The following is a 17,203-nucleotide window of genomic DNA, read 5'->3' as shown; positions in this document are numbered from 1 at the left end:
AGACTATGATGAGCTGCGACCCATATCTCTCTTTCTTGATTTGCTCATCGGTCTGCTTGGCTAATCATTCTACTCAAAGAGTGGAAGCAGCTTACTAAGAATAGTGGATACATCCTTGGAAGCTACAGGCCCCACACGAGACAACTTCCTTTTTGGGTTAGCACAATTCGTGGGTCTTCTCAGAGTGAACCTGTTCGGCAAGTAACAACTCCAAGCGGACTATATTTCTCCTTTCTAAAATTTTAGGAAAGGAATTATTAGCCTCCACGGGGCTTCTTCGTAGCTCTGGAAGCTTGGGCTGTAAATTCTTTGATGACTCAATATGTGGGTATATTAATGCCCCTCCCATACATAAAGGGACACAATAATCCCACAAGCAATTTTGCACTTGGGTTCGACTTCTACGGCTACCGAAGCCTTTTCCGAAATGACTGGACTTCAAGACTCCGGTTGCGATGAGCCGGGTTGCTTGCAAAGCATATCATCTGACTTGAATGACAGCTGTTACCCCGAAGGTGGACTAAAGGCATGGTCCGTCGTCCTTGGAGCTTGGTGCGCCATGGTTCCTGCCATGGGACTTTTGAATAGCTTGGGAACATTGCAAGCATGGACAAGTACACATCAGCTGAAAGATTACTCGGAGTCGAGCGTTGGCTGGATCTATGGAGCCTATACATTCTTCCTTTTCTTAGGAGGCGCGCAATTTGGTAAGAGCTGTCACGAACAGTGGGCCCTATTTTAACTTATGAATAATAACCTTGTAGGTGCTATACTTGATTCATATGGACCAATATATGTCGTCATGCCGGGTTCCATCGGCATAGTACTTTCTCTGGTTTTCCTGAGTTTAAGTGAAGGTATATTGCCTCGTTGACACTCGCTGGGCTATTCTAGTTCCAAGACACATCCAGAAGTCTGATTTTCTAGCAGAGTATTATCAGATTTTCCTTTCCTTTAGTGTCCTCGGTGGAATATCAGCAAGCACGCTTTTCACACCCCCGATAGCGGCTATTGGGCATTGGTTCAATAAACGGCGTGGATGGGCGACAGGTGTTGCCTGCACAGCAGGAGGCGTTGGGGGCTGCATATTCCCTCTGGTTATCCTTTTTGCGGCCCCTAAGATTGGGTTTGCTTGGTCTATACGAATCATTGCTCTGATATGTGCAATTTTGTGCACGGTCGCATGCCTCACAGTACAAACCAGACTCCCCCCAAAGAAGGCAAACGCCTTCTTGGATTTCAGGGCTTTGGGAAATATCAAGTATGCATCTGCATCACTGGGTGTCTTCCTAGTTGAGTTTGCCGTCTTTGTTCCTATCACGTATATCACGTCTTACGCACTCGACGCTGGGTTTGACGAGCAGATGTCTTATGCTGTGCTTGTCTTTCTTAACCTTGGTGCAATATTCGGACGTTTTCTACCTGGATTGGTTGCAGATCGTCTTGGCCGATTCAATGTTATGACGGTAAACTGTTTCATGTGCTCCGTGCTTACCCTGATTTTATGGCTTTCGGGTGATCTAGTTGATCCTCAGAACCTAGGCATAGTTATCAGCTATGCGGTGACTTTTGGATTCTTTTGCGGAGCAGCTATTAGTCTTGCGCCAGTGTGTATCTCGCAAGTTTGCGAGATAGAAGACTATGGGAAGAGAGTGGGCACGACATGGACGCTTGTTAGCATTGGCACTCTCATCGCTATCCCTATCGCTGGTGCCATTCAGCAACAAAATAATGGCGCCTACTATGGATTAATTGTGTTTGGGGGTGCTTTATATCTCTCATCCACCATCGCCTTCGCTGGATCCCGAGGGATCTGCAAAGGTTGGTCGTGGCAAACGATCTTTTAATGAAGTACACGCAACACATTGACACCATTGTTGATTCCTGCCTTGGGACTCATTTTTGGTTGTTAGCTGATTACATCACTGAGCAATCAGCCGCTGTCAACCCACCCGGCAATCCCGCAAAACGCCGTAATGGACAGATACCTGAATATGATTACCCAGAGCGCGGGGAGGAACTACAGTTTCACAATATTAAGATTTTCCTTTTGGTTATGGGCGAGGGCGGGGGCAAACTTTTAGTCGTCGAGCGGCCTGGCCGATTCATATGCTTCCCGAGTTTCCTAGAACCCACCCGAGCAAGGACAAACCAAGAAAAAAGCTCATTCTTTTAATAAAACCCATTACTATTATTATTATATTCCCTCCTTTTCGGGGCCATAGGCCGCATGTACCCCGGACCTATTGCTATCTAAATGCTATTAATCCAGTTGCCGCTGAAATCCACCCCTTTCTTCCCTCTTTTTTATTTTTATTTTCTGTTTTCCTTTACATAGGTTTCAATGCTTCCAACTGGTGGCTCTCAAAGGACATTTCCCGGCTGCGATACATGGGCATCAATGGTTATATTACTGACTTGTACATTTGATAAGAACTGAGCGAAAGCAGGAAGTGAGAAGGGGAGGAAATTTGACAGTGACAGCCACACTTGCGTCTGTGTCTTGTTTGTGAAAGCGGGTTGAACTGGATGGCGTAGCCTTCTCGTCTGTTCCCTAGCTAAGATTAGCGAGGGAAACAGTCCCCTATATAATAGTAATTGCCGAAAGTCAACGTCCCGCATAAGGATTTCCACGTTTCACGCTACATAATGTAACAACACATCGTGCATATTGCTTGTCTTTATTTTCCTCATATGCAAATTTCAGCAGTTTGACAATATCTCCAGTTCCGTTCTTCGCAGAGGGTAAAGCTGGCCAGGGAGCCAATAAGCTGATGGAGCGACAGAGCGCAAAGCAAAGGCCACTTCGTTATGTAGGTGAGATAATAAACTTCAGCATGGCTTAGGAAGACGCCCGCATAATTGTCTGCCAGATCAGTGTTTGGGACTGTTCCATCTTCATCCAAGGGCGCCTTGTCAAGCTTCTCCTTAATAAAAGCACATATATGGGGAAGTTGCGTGCGATGGAACATATTTCATGGTGGTTCAAAGGATTCCATTGTCTAGCAGATACCTGAGACAGCGCCTGACTGTCACTGGGCTTGTCATCATCGTCCTCGCTCACATCAGCAGTTGGCAACAGAATGGAGTAATCACCAGAATCTACAAACTCACAGTAACAACCAAAGACGATCTCATCAACTTGCCCATTTAAGGGAGGCTGAAGTATTTCCTTTAGGAGAGAACTAACTAATGCATATACCAAGAACCATCTTTCGCTTTAACGAATAATAAAGTCAACTATCCCAGATTGCATGATCCTGGGGATGTGTTAACTATAAGGGCCACCTGCACCGCTGGACAATATTAGGGCCTTACCCAGCATCTTCAAGCACCATTTTTGCAAGTAATAATGGCCCCAGAAAAGCAATGGGAGTCGGAAATGGTACTTCAATTAGAGAAAGATATGTCTGCTGTTCAAAGACCTTGCTACAGTGAAAAGTCAAGTGAGAAGACTGACGCGAATAGTATTATCTCCTTACATATGTACCTTTTTATACATCCGTCTTAACAAGTAATTGCCTTATACCTTTCTTGAACGTGAATACCCATGTTTCTAGGTGACTATGGCTGCGGCTCCTGCGATCCCGCAGCGGTAAACCCACGACTACGGCATTGAAACCCTAGTGGCCGAAGTGGTCATTATTCTGCCGCGCTGAGGAATGTATGATAGGCCCGGCCCAGAGCCTCCTTCGGCCGCAGCAGATTGTGATTGGTTTACCAACCAGAAGATCGTCTTAATTTGTGACTGTTCAGATGGCCTGATATCAGACTAATGGCCCAGTATTAGAATGAAGCTCTGCTCCTCTCACTCAGCACCCCGTGCTGTGAGGGCATTATAAGAAAGGAGCACTGGTTCCTTGGACTTTACAGATATCAGTACTGCGCAGATGCACACAGTGTGTGCAAAATTGGAATGCCATACACCTACCTTTATGCCAGGTAGGATGAGTATTTTCTTTGAACAATTGTCAAATTTGCTTCTGGCTTTGACGACCGCACAGCTTACTTCTCCATCTGGAACACTATCTATTTGGTCCCAAAAGCAGAATATTTGCTTGCTCTCCATTTTAAAATCCTTTTGATCCTGCCAGATCAGGATACAGGATCGAGCAAAGCCAAACGATCCGCCCCAGTAGTCACATCACACCAGCCTTTCCCAACGGCAGAGGTTCACTAGGAGTCGACCTTGAGGATACTATCGATGAGCCTTAGACTACTGCATCCGTTGGTAAGCGGGTCTTATGGAGAGTACTCAACTGGAGGGCTGTACCGATACGGGATCCGTCCAAACCAAACATTGCCTTTTCCCCTTGTTGACAGCTAACTTGGTTCGGATGGTATTGATCTGAAATTCATTTCGCATAAGCGCCCCTAACGCATTCCTAAATCTGCCTTCCGATTAAAGTCAACAAGGGGGAAATGACCGTATGAGGGGAGCGACTCACTCATATTTCCCACTATGCTATGGTATTTCCTTTCTCATTGACCAATTTGTGGCCCTTGAAGTGAGCATTGTGTAGCTGCTTGTGGCTCCGGAAATGCTTGGAAGCCACCTATGCCACTTTTTTTTTGTGCACTGCGGTAGCACTGCGGCGCTGAGGTTCTTCGGCTTCCGAGGCCTGCCTGTCCTCAACCAATAGTGACCTTGATCAGCCTGAGGCTACCATCTACGCATTGAGGGACTGCCTCAGCGCATCTTCACTTGCATTATTTCGTAGAGGAAGGTTGTCAGCCACCCCCATTTCGCAGTGGCTTACCCCCTCATTCACAGAAAGTGCTCTCATTTACCAGGCGCACTCCGCTACGCAAAGAGGCAACAATTTTGATTCGCTCCTCTTTGCCCGTCCGTCTTCAAACACCTGGTTACCTTTTCGAACACTTGAGCTAGTTCCAGTAGAGATATTAGAGGAATATATGCTATACGTACATAAACCTTAACAAGGGGCATCATTAGGATAAACAAAAAGAATTCTGGAAATCACCGCTTGCAGTTCATTTATTCCCAAGAATACTTGTGATGATTCATGTCATTATCGTGCCCCTGCCAACCAAGTTACAAATACCACGCACCATGCATTACAAAAGCTGCCCAATAATAAGGGGGATGCAAGAGCAAATCCTTTCTTCGCTGAAGTCGCTTCACTGCCTTCTGAAACGAGAGTGCCAGGTTCCACGGCGACGTGGTGGTGTCCCCTTGGCACCGCACAGATTGGAAGAAATACCGGGCAAAGTCTCGCCCGTCGTCGCTGCGAACCGGCCACAGGGTACCTATAGCTGTGGCACAGCCCGCATATTGCAGCGCCGAGAGCAGTCCTTGCGGCTCGTCGCCTGCACCAAAGTCCTGCACACCAGACCTGCATGCAATGATGGAAGCGATAGACAGGTTGAGGCGGAAGGAAAAGGCGTCGCGGACCGTAAAGGCGTCCTTGTGCGGCCCCAACGTTGGCCGGTAAGGATATGTCGATGAATGCGCTCGATGAGAGTCTTGCTCATCGGAACTTGTCTTCGGTGTCTTTCCATCGCTCAGAACGAGACACTGGTACAGAATGTTGGGATGGGTCGCTGTGTGTCCATGAAAATGAAAAATGTCGGCGTCCCTCACCACTTTCATCAGATTTGCTCTGTTAGCATCGCATCCGACTTTAGGCTCCGAACCGAAGTGGGCCGCTAGCTTCGTAATACACGCATACGCCTCCTTGCGTTTCGTTATTTCCTTTTCATCAGTGGTGTGATCTTCATAGGTTGAGAAGAACGCGGTTCGTAATCGCCCAGCTCTCTCGCGTAGTTTGGAGTCTGCTTTCTCGCAACACTGCCTCAGCAGTGACACGCTAGCTGTATATACCACAGGGTTTCTTAAGATCACAGGCACCCCCTCTATCTTCAACGCATGCAAGGGGATGGCATGTAAGGTCTTCGTCGGACAAAAGACAAGCAGATCGCCTTCATGAGTAAATTGGGAAAGTCCAGAAACAAGCTCGTTCAGCTGGTCAAGTGTTGTTTCGACGAGCGGCCTGTCTGACGACACCAGCGACGTGTGCGAGGATAGGTATCTCTGTTTCCACACACGCACGTAAGTCAATCTCATGTCGAGCACTGACATCTGCGGCTCGAGTCTCGCATCTAGTGTGAGCATTACGATGGTGTCGCCTATAACAACCCAGTCGACTAGTACAACTTTGGCGTCGGCCGGAAGACCCCGACCTTTTCCATTTCCAAAGAGCCATTGGAGATCCTGCAGGTCGATCTTCCCAGCTCTTGAAGCCAAGAGGCGCCCGAGGACCGGGTGTTCCTCCATCGTCGAACGAACACGTTCTAGTTCCATACTCGTGGAAATCTTCTCCAAGGATACTGCCGATTCGAGTTTTCGAACGAGCCTCGCTTCTTCCTCTAACAGGCTCACAATTTGGTCATCGGCCGCCATACCCGGAGGACAGTGCCTGGGGTACGAATCAAGTTGCGAACCCACCATGTCGGACAACGCTCTTGCTTTGGCTTTCTGGGTCCATCGCCACATTTCCTCGGCGTCACTCAATGCGAGTGTAAGTGCCAGGGCTCGATGAAAGATGCCACTGTGGGGAGACGAAGCGACGAGCATCTGCTTTTGATGTAATGAATCCAGACCGGATGACGAAGAAAGGTCCTGTCGCAATCTTTCTGAGATCGACTCCCCGATCTCAAGGTACTGTAAAGCCTCGGAATAGAGCCTAGCCCTTTCTTGTCCGTCGTGGATCTGGCCGAGAGACTCAAAGGCATGTGAAACCTGAAGAATAAACTCCAGGGGAACGCTGTAAGGTCCTAATTCCTGGTAGGCTGCCAGCGCGGCCGTGGCTTGCTCCACTATCGCCCCGACCTGGGTTTGTCTCTTGCCTTGATGCAGAGATGAACCAAATGAACCAAAGAGACATGAGAAAATTAGGTGTTGGCACTTGGAAATCCGCCTGAGGTCCTTTTTATCCAAGGACTTCACCAGACACAGTCTCAGAAGCCCCTCAGCCTTCTCAAATTCCCCCCGGGCCATGAACAGTTGGGCTTGTACAAGGGGATCAATTTGGGACACTTCTCCGATTCGCTCCCATTCTCCCATCCAATAGTCTTGGAGTTCTTTGTGGCGGTCACCCTGATCCGATCCAGCTAACCATCCTTCTATACGAACGATGGCTTCGAGTTTCTTGAGTTGTCGTTGCACATCATTACATTTTGCATCAAGGCTTAGTGATTCCTTTAGCATCTCGACGGCCGCCTCGTGATTAGGTCCAGGCGTTCCCGATGTCATAGTGTTCGAGAGTGCTAACGTGGCGTCAGACACCATGTCCTGCAGTCCCCATTTGTCAAACATCTTGACCGCCATCTTAGCGTATTTGAGGCTTCTCTCCAGGTCTCCCAGTAACAGATACGCCTGCCCGAGCTGCATGGATAGCTGACCAGCAGTCCTCGGGGTTTCCTCAGACGCAACATTGACGCAATTCTGCAAATATTCGATGGTCTTGCCGAGGTGCTCTTGCCGTAGTATTGCTGCGGCAGAGAATTCCACACTGACGCGCGACTTCGCATAGCTATTGGACGTCCGAGTAAGAAGACTTTCAAGACGGCCGAATTTGTTGACCATGTCAGCCCATGGTAATAGATCTGCCCCTTCCGAAACGGCTTGGGACAAGGCCGTGATTTGCATCGCAGGCGAGTCGAGGGCCTCGAAATCGTCGGCTAACCGCTCCATCCGTCGAATCTCCGTTACAGTTTTGGGGCGAATCGCCTTCAGTCGTTGCAGTTGCGCCCTAAGCTTTCCTTCGGCACACCCTAGCTCCTCGAATATTTGCTCAGCCACCTGAAACTGATCCTTCGACGCACTAATATCCCCTTCTTGCGTCATCAGATCGCCAACTTTAAGGCAGATTTCTGCCCTGTCAAGGCCGGAAAATCGAGGATCATGGAGAAGCTGTTCCCAGAGCGGTTTCTGCTCTTGCGTGGACTCTAGCTCGTTTCCGAGGAGCATGGCAAAGATAATGGATTCATGTGTATGACCAGCTTGTAGTAGAGACCAGGAAATAGTCCGTAAGCGTAGTAGGATAGCAGATTTGAATTCAGCGGCGTTCATGAGTCCTTCCCAAATTGCAGTAGTTAGAATCTTGCAGTAGAAATATTCCATCGCGACCTAAAAATCTTGCGTCAGTGAGAAGGTTCAATAGCTACACCTGTACAGAGCCCGGGAACGAGTAAACCTTACCATTACGCTGGAGAATCCATTTGTGGCGAATGTAAGTTCATCCACCTCCTGAATCGATGTGGCCGCGTTGAGGGCATCCTTCAACGTGCTCCTACAAAGAAAAGCAAAATACGATCGCATCATCAAGAGCGCATTGCGAGCCGTAATATCCTGCCATGCATCTCTCCATCGGAGATACGAGGTTTCCGTCACGTCCAGTGCCATGCTCACATAACCCTGAAGATACAGATTCCACCCCATTTCGATCGCAACCTTTGGATCAACACGTTCTTCCGAGTCCAGAGATAACGATATAATCTCAAACTCCTCCCAGCTTCCACGCATCCTGCAGTCCTGCAAATGGCGTAGAAGCTCCGCCATTCGATCCAATTTCACATCTTCAGTTCCATTACTGCCCTAGTCAGCGCCGTCACCGCTATCTGCGTCAAATTCTTACTGTGGCGTATGAGCGTTGGCATCATCGCCCATGGATTCATCACTGGCGTCCTTGGCCCGCTCTTCCGCAGCCCCAACCTCGAGCGTTGAATCCAAAAGCCCTACGACCTCGTCTCCCACGTATTGGCGTACTAACGGCCGTATAGGATCCACAATCGACTGCAAGTCAGATACCCGATTCGCCCCCTGGCGTTCTCGGAGCTTGTCGACACCCGCCATGAACTGGTTGCGGTGGTCGGTGAGGCGAAGCACATCCTCCTGAAGACGTTCTCTTTTCTGCTGTGTCTCAATGTCTGTATGTCTCTGTCCTGTCGTCGCCTGCTGGCCTCTGAAGCCGGTAAGGACCTCTGCCATCCGATCGTCGAGTTTTAACCCAATCTTGTTTTGGGAATCGATCATCTCACATCTGACCTCCTCCCTCTCCTCAGGGGTCTTGGCATTCTTAAACTTGGCCAAATTGACGAGAAATGGATCGGAATCTTCGGCGGGAGGGTCCGGGGGACCGTACTTGTGAGCTAATTTCTCTAGCGGTCCCGGACTCATGGCGGAAGAAAGGCCAATGGATGCCGTAGTTGATGCTGAGGGGGGGAACGATGTCTTCTGTTCGGAGATTTCAATGGGAGATAACTCAGAGCTGAACGGTGTCGCTCGTCGGATCGACGCCGGAAGAAGATTGGGAGAGGAAGGCCGGACCGGCCTTAATTGGGAGTTCAGTGTGGACGGAGCGGCTGATGGTTGCGTTGGATATATTGGTAGGGTACGGTATGGAAGCGATGACGAGGAGAATTGTCCCGTCCATTCGGGTTGGGGGCTGCTGCTTAGCCGACTGGAAGCAACGGCCGTAGTCCGATTCCAGCCAGGTAGCAGGATATCTGCAGTAGCGTAGATTACCGGAGCAATAACAGGAAATTGCCGTGCGCATTCCAGAGGCCCCAGGATTCGCAGTTGTGTAACAGGGAAAGGAGAGTGAGCCATGGCTGACAAGAGATTGCTGGCAACTAGTTCATAGGAAAAAGCGGGCATATTGTCGAACAGACTATAGATCTCGGCAGTTATTTGTCGATAAGAAACATATTGACTGAATGGATCCTGGTAAGCTCGCTGGCACAAGTCCTCAATGCGATTGAGGAAGGCTTGAGTTGCCGCCCCTTGAGCCAATAGGTCCATCATGCTGGGAAAGTTGATCATCGTGCTCCTCGATCCTCTTTGACCTAGTAATAGGTAGGTAGAGAATAATGTCAGTAGTGGGAGACCTAAGGGGAGAAGATTAGCAAGTCTCGTATATTTTCAGGAGACCTATACCGGAGCCTGTCGCTCTTAGAGCGATCGAAATGGCGGATAGTTATATTTCGATCAAGGTTAACTTCACCTCCGTGTCAACACGTTATGTGGCGAGACCTCTAGTCCAAGCGTCGTGCGGCGAGACATCCAGACTGTGGTATGACGGAAGAGCACCTGAAGAAATTTAGCATTCAGATTAGACGAGAGGCTGATTACAACACGAGCCCACCCAGCCATGTACTAGGAATGACAGTAAGGTGCATTAGGTGCTTCACAAATCACGAGATTTCCAGACGCTAGTGGCAGTAAGCTTTTCGTATTGTAGCTGGTGGCAGCGTACATGAAGTTAATACAAAACTCTGACACAAGGGTGATTAACAACCATGTTTCTGTCTTAGCTAATTTATAACATGGACCTGGCCAGAACTGAACTGTCTCGCAATCTTAATAGGGCATGTGAAGTGTTGGCAGCATCATCTTCACTTCTCCCCACAGTAGCATCCAACATCCCGGCTTTGTTACCCGTCATGGAATACTTGAACTCCTCGTTTGATACAAGATTTGAACTGCCCGAAGAGGAGCCGTCACTTGGGAAGGAGAGTCTAAGAATTCGGGACATCATCTCACATCAGGAGGCTCGCAACACCGGGTTTACGGTCAAGCTCGATCGCGTCCAATACGGAACCTACAAGAAGCAGCGCGCTTGTCTGATCTCATTCAAATTCTTATTCTTCTGGCCGCGAAACACAAACATACGCATCAAGTTCGCTAGAATCACCATCCGGTTTTGTAGGGTCGCTACACTCGCTGTCTACGGGCACCAAGAAGATGACGACGAAAGTGACGAAGACGACATTGACAATGGAAATGTCCCTGGCATCATTTGTCTCTTACCTGAACGGATTTATGGGGAGCCCGACAGCGAAACGCGTGAGACAACCACAGGCGGAAAGTTGAGCGTTAGTGGGCCAGCTTCCTCACCGGCAGGCGGGTGCATCGAAGTCAGTAGAGGCACGCAAGCCACACGCATCTTGAAGCAGCGGATGAGCATTGAAGCTCGCATGAAGAATTCAGCCTACAAGCTCCACGGCCCCATGGATACTGCGATCTGGTCGGTCGCGGAAAATAGCATCCAGCGCGACGGCATCCCCCCCAACGTCCATGCTGGGCTGGTCCTGCGCTGGCCTGCGTCAGGGGGCCATGTCCTGGCAAACATCACAGTGGAGCCTGAGCTGGGCTACCCGCTGTATGAGCCCTGGCAGGTCCGGACAGCCCTCAAATTGCGCCAGCAGTGCAAGGACCCTATTGCTTTCGATGGGGAGACGGCCAAGAATGATCCAGTTGAGGATGGTAAGGATTTTGGGGACGAATCGTTCGATTGGACTAGGGCCGTCACCAACCAAGCAGAATACTCTGTCAGTTGACTTCCTTTTTCATCTGTGCTCCAACGTGCTCCTCTCCCTACCCAGCGATTCAAGCCCCGGTAGCCGGCCGCGATATAGCTGACCATTCTTTCTGACTTGCAGGATAATTTACTTCTTAGTTGATGGCATGTTATAGACGGCGGTTAGGAGAGCTGGTCAGATGGGAACCTTCGGGATCATCAGTAGTCGGGATTCATGAGTCGTGAAGTCATCGACAGTATTCTGTCATTGATCTGCTATATAGGGTCATTATCTTCGTATTGTTGACTGATCCTCAAGGATCAGTCTATTCTGTGGATATAGGCTACCTTTGTCTCATATACACGAATTGATAGTGTTCTGTGGTTGATTCCTCACCTAGTCGACAGGCTTTCGACCCTGACAAGTAGATCCTATCACATCGCAACTGCTTACTACTTATAATTTCAGTTTAGAGTGGCTATACCTGACCGTTATACCTTACCAGTAACCTGACCGTTAACCAGTGGTTAGGTTAAGGTTAAAATTTCTCTTAATTATCAGGTATAATAGTTAACAAATCTTAATTATAATTAAACCTAGGTTCGCTTATTTAATTTATTTAGGAATCTGGTATAGAGTAGCAGAAAATTACTATCTTAAGTTAGTCTAATTTAGTTAGATTAATACCTAATTTTGCCTGATTTCTGCCTGCTTTCCGCCTGATCCAGGTAAGACAGTTAACCGTCCAGTTAACAGTCAGATATATATATTTTCTATACCTAATCATTAACCCGGCGGCAGGTATAAAAAATCTGATTCACCTGACCTGACTTGGCGGTTCGCCACTCGAACCTGAATAAAATAAAATAATAGAGATAAATTAGCAAGAAAAAAGTTAACAGGATAAGATAGTAGAATATAATTATTAATAAGAAGATCTATCCAACTAATCAGATGAGGTGAAAGAATATAAGACATGCGAAATGGTCTTTTGCAAGCTTTTGACAGATATATATGTGATGAAATTGACTTAATATAGTCGCTGACTACAATGGGCAGTGCAGAGATTCTATTTGATTCTTGTTCCAGTATAGTTCTTGTCTTGTGTGAAACGGGTGGTTATTGCATGATTTGTATGCAATGGCAAGATTGCAGCTAAATCACTGACCAAGGACTAAAACATCGGAATGATACACGCACATGATAGTATCCACAGCCAAATTATGATATCATATTTCTCTAGAAAAGTTAGTCGCCCATTCAGAAGCGGTTCCAGCGTGCTAGCTATTTTTGCATGGCCGCCCTTTGTTGCGTAGTAGAGAGCAGTTCTTCCGTAAATATCTTTGGCTCCAGGATCAGCCTTTTTCAGCAGAATTGCCATGACCAAATCTAGGCTTCCTCGACCAGCTGCAAGCATTAGCGGCGTTTTACCTGTGTGGCTTCGCCTTGATATATCTGCTCCTCTTTCTATCAAAAGCAAAGCTATCTCTATAGCTTCTAGCTTAATGGCGATATTGAGAGGAGTGTCTAAAGACCCTTCTGCGTTAATATTGGCGCCGCTGTCGAGAAGGAGCTCGACGAGGTCTCTTTGTTTCTCTCGTACAGCTGCTGTGAGGGGTGTCCGCCCGTGAAATTTCCAGGGCTCATAATAACTGCTCGGTCGTACATGATTGATGTCTGCCCCGCCTCTAATCAGTATTTTGGCAATCGCAATCTGGCTTTCCTGCGACGCAGCACTAGTCGTTCGAAGGGCTCTACCCGCGAACTCCGCTATATTCGATGGATGCACATGCTTGAGCAACAACTCAACCGTTTTAATTTGTCCACACATGGCAGCTAGACACAGAGGAAGGGCATCGGTAACCTCATGTTGTTTACTTTTGCTGATAAGTGACATAACCACGTTGTCGTACCCTCTTCCTGCGGCTGTCGTCATGAGGGGGTTTTGGTTCTCGTCCAAGGGAATCATATTGTCCAACCCGTCCTTGAGCAACATCATAATCACTTGATCAAGACATCTATCCGAACTCTTGACTAGGCGATATCTCCGTGTTGACATTTGTGTGTTTTCTGGAATTCTCTCCAACAAGGCTTTCATCACGTCTTCATGATCTCTCTGTGTGGCTATCCAGAGGAGCTCTTTAAGCCATGTCTCAATTTGCGAATCAGACGTATTCCTCAGGAGTGCTATCACCACCTCTGTGTGGCCATACCGGGCAGCCATACGCAAGAGTTCATGCCGATCAACGTCCGTAAATGTCAGAACTTCTTCAGTCGTATTGATTTTCAATCCATGCTCTTTGAGCATACTGATCATTTGCTTATTCTTGTTAAGCACCGCATACTCAGCCGATGTTCTACCGAGCGCGTCCCGTATGTCATTTTCGGACCCTAGCCGGAGCAAAATCTTTGCAATTTCAACATGACCATTCACAACTGCATTCATCAAAGGCGTGCGACCCTGTGCGTCCCGTAGATGCATAAGATGACCGATCCTTATTATTTCCATAAATTTGTAGCGCGGTCGTAGAACCAAATGTTTGGTAACCTCAATGTGTCCGTTGACAGCAGCCCAGTGAAGCGCTGATCGCCCGTAGCACAAGTCAACGCGTTCGATATCCGTATCCCCTGTTGAAAGTAGGCTCGATACCAACGGACAAAGCCCAAAGTACGCCGCAATTATTAGACTGTCGACTTTTAGGAGACATCTATCGTCTCCTCTGCTAAAGTATATCCTGGTCCAGGTCTTGTAACATTGAGATTGCACATCGATCAGTTGTAGCATTGAGAGAAGCAGAGAACTGTCGACTGTCAGGGCTTGACGAGCATGGAGGGTCCAGAAAGTCGCTGCATAGTCAAGGAAGGCATATCTTTCAGCGCTTATATGTCGTAGAGCATTTGATTTTCCGAATTCCTCGAGGAGAAGATATGTTGAGCATATCTGAGTCACCAAGTAGTGTGCATCATGCAAGATAATCGAGTGCTTCCACGAAATATTCTCACAGGCGCGGCCATTGTTCTTTGTTCCTTTTGGTTTTACAAGAAATGTTCTGGATGTTTCATGTAGAAAATAAACATGACCGTCAATCACTGTAACAAAGAGACCGCACATTTCTCGTATGATGGCGTGTAACCGATCTTCTTGTTTGAGCTCGAGGTCCCCGTGCTTCTTGTGACTGGCGGTAACTGCTAAAGCAACATCCATCTCCTTCACTGTCAAAGGCCGCGTAGTAGCAACCATGATATGAAATATTCTTTTTGCCTTCCGGGGGTCGCGGCATCGACGCAAAATCTTCTCATATGCTTCATCCACCGTCTCTGGAAGGCAGGAAATAGCTGCTTTGATTCCAGTCTTATCGATATCAATATCCCGCTCAATCACATCTATAGTCAGCCGTACCCAAAGATAGGTCCTATTTGGGACCTTTAAGAGCTCTTTCAGGAGAAGTCTCTCCTCGGGAATACTCAACTTGAGTTTCTCCCGCATTCTTTTGACCCTCGCTCTGACATAGAGACCGATCTCAGTCGCAATCTGTCTGGATTCCACGTCATTTTCTCCACTCAGGTGGATCACGGGTAGGCCGGGACATTCGAGAGGCTGAAAGCCACGCAGGATCTCACCATAAGGTCGACTGGTAATCAAGAACTTCAAATTGATATTCTTTGGTGCGTTGTATAGCTTACACAAAGCTTGGGCGAGCTGGACCCTGCCACTGGGCTCACATTCGTCAAAGGCATCCAGAACGCACACAATTTCGCCAGCGCGTGGACTACCTGAGACGTCAAGAAGTAATTCCCATAAAGTATGAAATGAGTTTGTCAGCCTCTCCCCTGCGACTGACATACGTTCCACAAGCCTCTGTGAGAATAAAGTTTCATTCTGCAAGAGAATCTGCCGTAGGAGACAACAGAGAGCACAGGTAACGCTTCTTTGATCTGGAAAGTCATCTTTGAAGAAGTAGTAACATGTTGTTCTTGTCTGCGTAGAAACAAGGACGGAGTCCACCAGATATTTTGCAAGCACTGACTTTCCGCAGCCGGGGTCGGCGGACACCCAAAGCATACAAGCTTGCTTGCTCTCTTTCCAGCGCTGGAAAAGGGCATGACGGACAAACCATTCGCATGTTCCCAGTACACGCTCAGGATTTCGTTCTTTCCGGTCCTGGTAAGGGGATTGGTCAAGCTTTCTAAGGATGTCCAACACCCTGTCACACCACATTGTCCTTCCTTCGAACCTAGCCGATGACGAGCTTCCGGGGCTCCACATCCTGAGGAAAGCTTTTGTCGCAGCAGCCGCAGTGAAAGCTGCATATCGTTGCCATGTTCTACACTTATGACTATCTGCGTAGTCACAGACACCCTTGATGACCAATGTATTTGTGCATGTCTCCCAGACCCCCGCACCTTCCATTTCGAAGGCAATGACCTTATCACGTCCTGATATAGCGTCACGATCAGATCCGGACTTCATTACAGTATCACCGGAGGCAATTAAGCCAAAATGGATATCTGGTTGGAAGTCCACGTGTTGACGCTGACGCTGAATTTGCTTGGCAGGATGGCACCCGAGCTGCACGCATGATGATTCAGCTGCCAGCTCACAAATGTCATATCGTTCCCCATCCTTGGCGCAAAGTTGGCAATCACTCCCTTTCGGATGCTTATGCATGTAATGTGAATCGAAAAGACAGTCGAGCGCCGCCCCTGGGTGTCTTAAGCCGTCGCACAGGGTCTCTCGCAGTTCGCACAAAATACTTCGCGTAGTGCGCCCAAGCCACTCGCGCCCCTGTGAAGTCTTCAACTTAGCCAGCACTGCACGTAGCTCATTCCCCGGCCGGGGTAATATATCTCTCGGTGTTTCCTTGCGTAAGAAGCGGTTGTGAGGATACTGCCGCCCGAAGCGATATTGGATAAGACCGTCGCTGAAAACCACATCACCTAGTAGTATTTCTCTCGACGGGCTATCTCCTCCCTGGGGGGCCCCCCCACAGATCCCGACTACTAAAGCCAGTCGAATGCCCTCAAAACTCGTATGGAGATAAGCCGCCGCAGTCGCTGCTGCTGCGATTCCCATGTTCGGCATATGCACCAGGACAACATTGTGGCCCCCGATTATCCCCGTACTATACGTATTCCTGTCGTTCGGACTCTTGCCGTACATCTGGGCATCATACTCATGGTCAAATAGAGCATGTACAGCGCTGGCCTCATGTGGCAGTGCGCATAGGATTGCGACGCCGAACTCGTGTCTTCCGTCCGGTTGGGGAGGAGTTTGTTGATGGCCAGTAATACCTGGATCACTTTCAGATTTCATTGGACCAATGCTAATTTCTGTTGAAGGCTTGAGGAGGTGAGTCGGAAGGGATCAAAATTAACTCAAGTGGTGGGTTGGATTGAGGAAAAGTGCGGGTAAGGGGGAGAGAGGAAGGACCGCACAGGCCTCTGCGGTATCTCCCCCCAAAGGTCCAGCCTTGTATTGTTGAGGCTCTGAGCTTCTACGTAGCGGTCGGGTTTGAGGCGGTGTGATTTATCAAATGGATTCTCTTGATTGGCCCAAAGGGGCTCGGTATTGATGGAAAAGCGGCTATTCATTATCTCCTGATGTGATTCATTTCTTTTGTGCATGTCACCTAATTAATCAATTAGGGGCAAAGCGTCAAGGGTATATAATAGAATAACCAGATTTTGGTGCTTGATACCATTAGAATAAAATACTGGAGTGGTTATCAGAATTAGGAAATTATCAATAGTAGCTCTATCCCCCTTTATCATATAATATGAAGGTTGCTGGGAGCCTGTGACAGATTGGAGCGAACCAGCCTGGAGGATCAGGACCCTTCAGAATTGCATCAAGGTGAGGTCTGCAAGTCATGATACT

General features: G+C 48.2%; 4 protein-coding genes across 4 annotated transcripts; 2 read left to right on the top strand and 2 right to left on the bottom strand.

Moving 5' to 3' along the window:
- Positions 1-427: 427 nt before the first annotated feature.
- Positions 428-2,182, top strand: ASPBRDRAFT_666321 (uncharacterized protein; the record flags this gene model as incomplete). The annotated part of the gene is made up of 3 exons (XM_067628750.1): positions 428-716; positions 765-857; positions 928-2,182. 3 exons carry the CDS (start codon positions 428-430, stop codon positions 1,845-1,847), a joined length of 1,302 nt encoding a protein of 433 aa, XP_067473541.1. The 3' UTR covers positions 1,848-2,182.
- A 2,874-nt stretch (positions 2,183-5,056) lies between these two features.
- On the bottom strand, positions 5,057-9,634 carry ASPBRDRAFT_201191 (CHAT domain-containing protein; the record flags this gene model as incomplete). Its single annotated transcript, XM_067621516.1, has 3 exons — positions 5,057-8,152; positions 8,225-8,615; positions 8,661-9,634. 3 exons carry the CDS (start codon positions 9,632-9,634, stop codon positions 5,057-5,059), a joined length of 4,461 nt encoding a protein of 1,486 aa, XP_067473540.1.
- Positions 9,635-10,467: 833 nt separating this feature from the next.
- ASPBRDRAFT_201190 (uncharacterized protein) lies at positions 10,468-11,364 on the top strand (the record flags this gene model as incomplete). The annotated part of the gene is made up of 1 exon (XM_067621515.1): positions 10,468-11,364. One exon carries the CDS (start codon positions 10,468-10,470, stop codon positions 11,362-11,364), a length of 897 nt encoding a protein of 298 aa, XP_067473539.1.
- Positions 11,365-12,409: 1,045 nt separating this feature from the next.
- ASPBRDRAFT_49176 (uncharacterized protein) lies at positions 12,410-16,706 on the bottom strand. Its single transcript, XM_067626268.1, has one exon. The coding sequence runs from the start codon at positions 16,637-16,639 to the stop codon at positions 12,500-12,502; it is 4,140 nt and encodes a 1,379-aa protein (XP_067473538.1). The 5' UTR covers positions 16,640-16,706; the 3' UTR covers positions 12,410-12,499.
- Between the last annotated feature and the right edge of the window lie 497 nt (positions 16,707-17,203).

Source organism: Aspergillus brasiliensis (genome assembly GCF_001889945.1).
Source record: "Aspergillus brasiliensis CBS 101740 unplaced genomic scaffold ASPBRscaffold_22, whole genome shotgun sequence".
NCBI classification, from domain to species: Eukaryota; Fungi; Ascomycota; class Eurotiomycetes; order Eurotiales; family Aspergillaceae; genus Aspergillus; species Aspergillus brasiliensis.
This window is presented reverse-complemented; position numbering and strand designations above follow the sequence as displayed.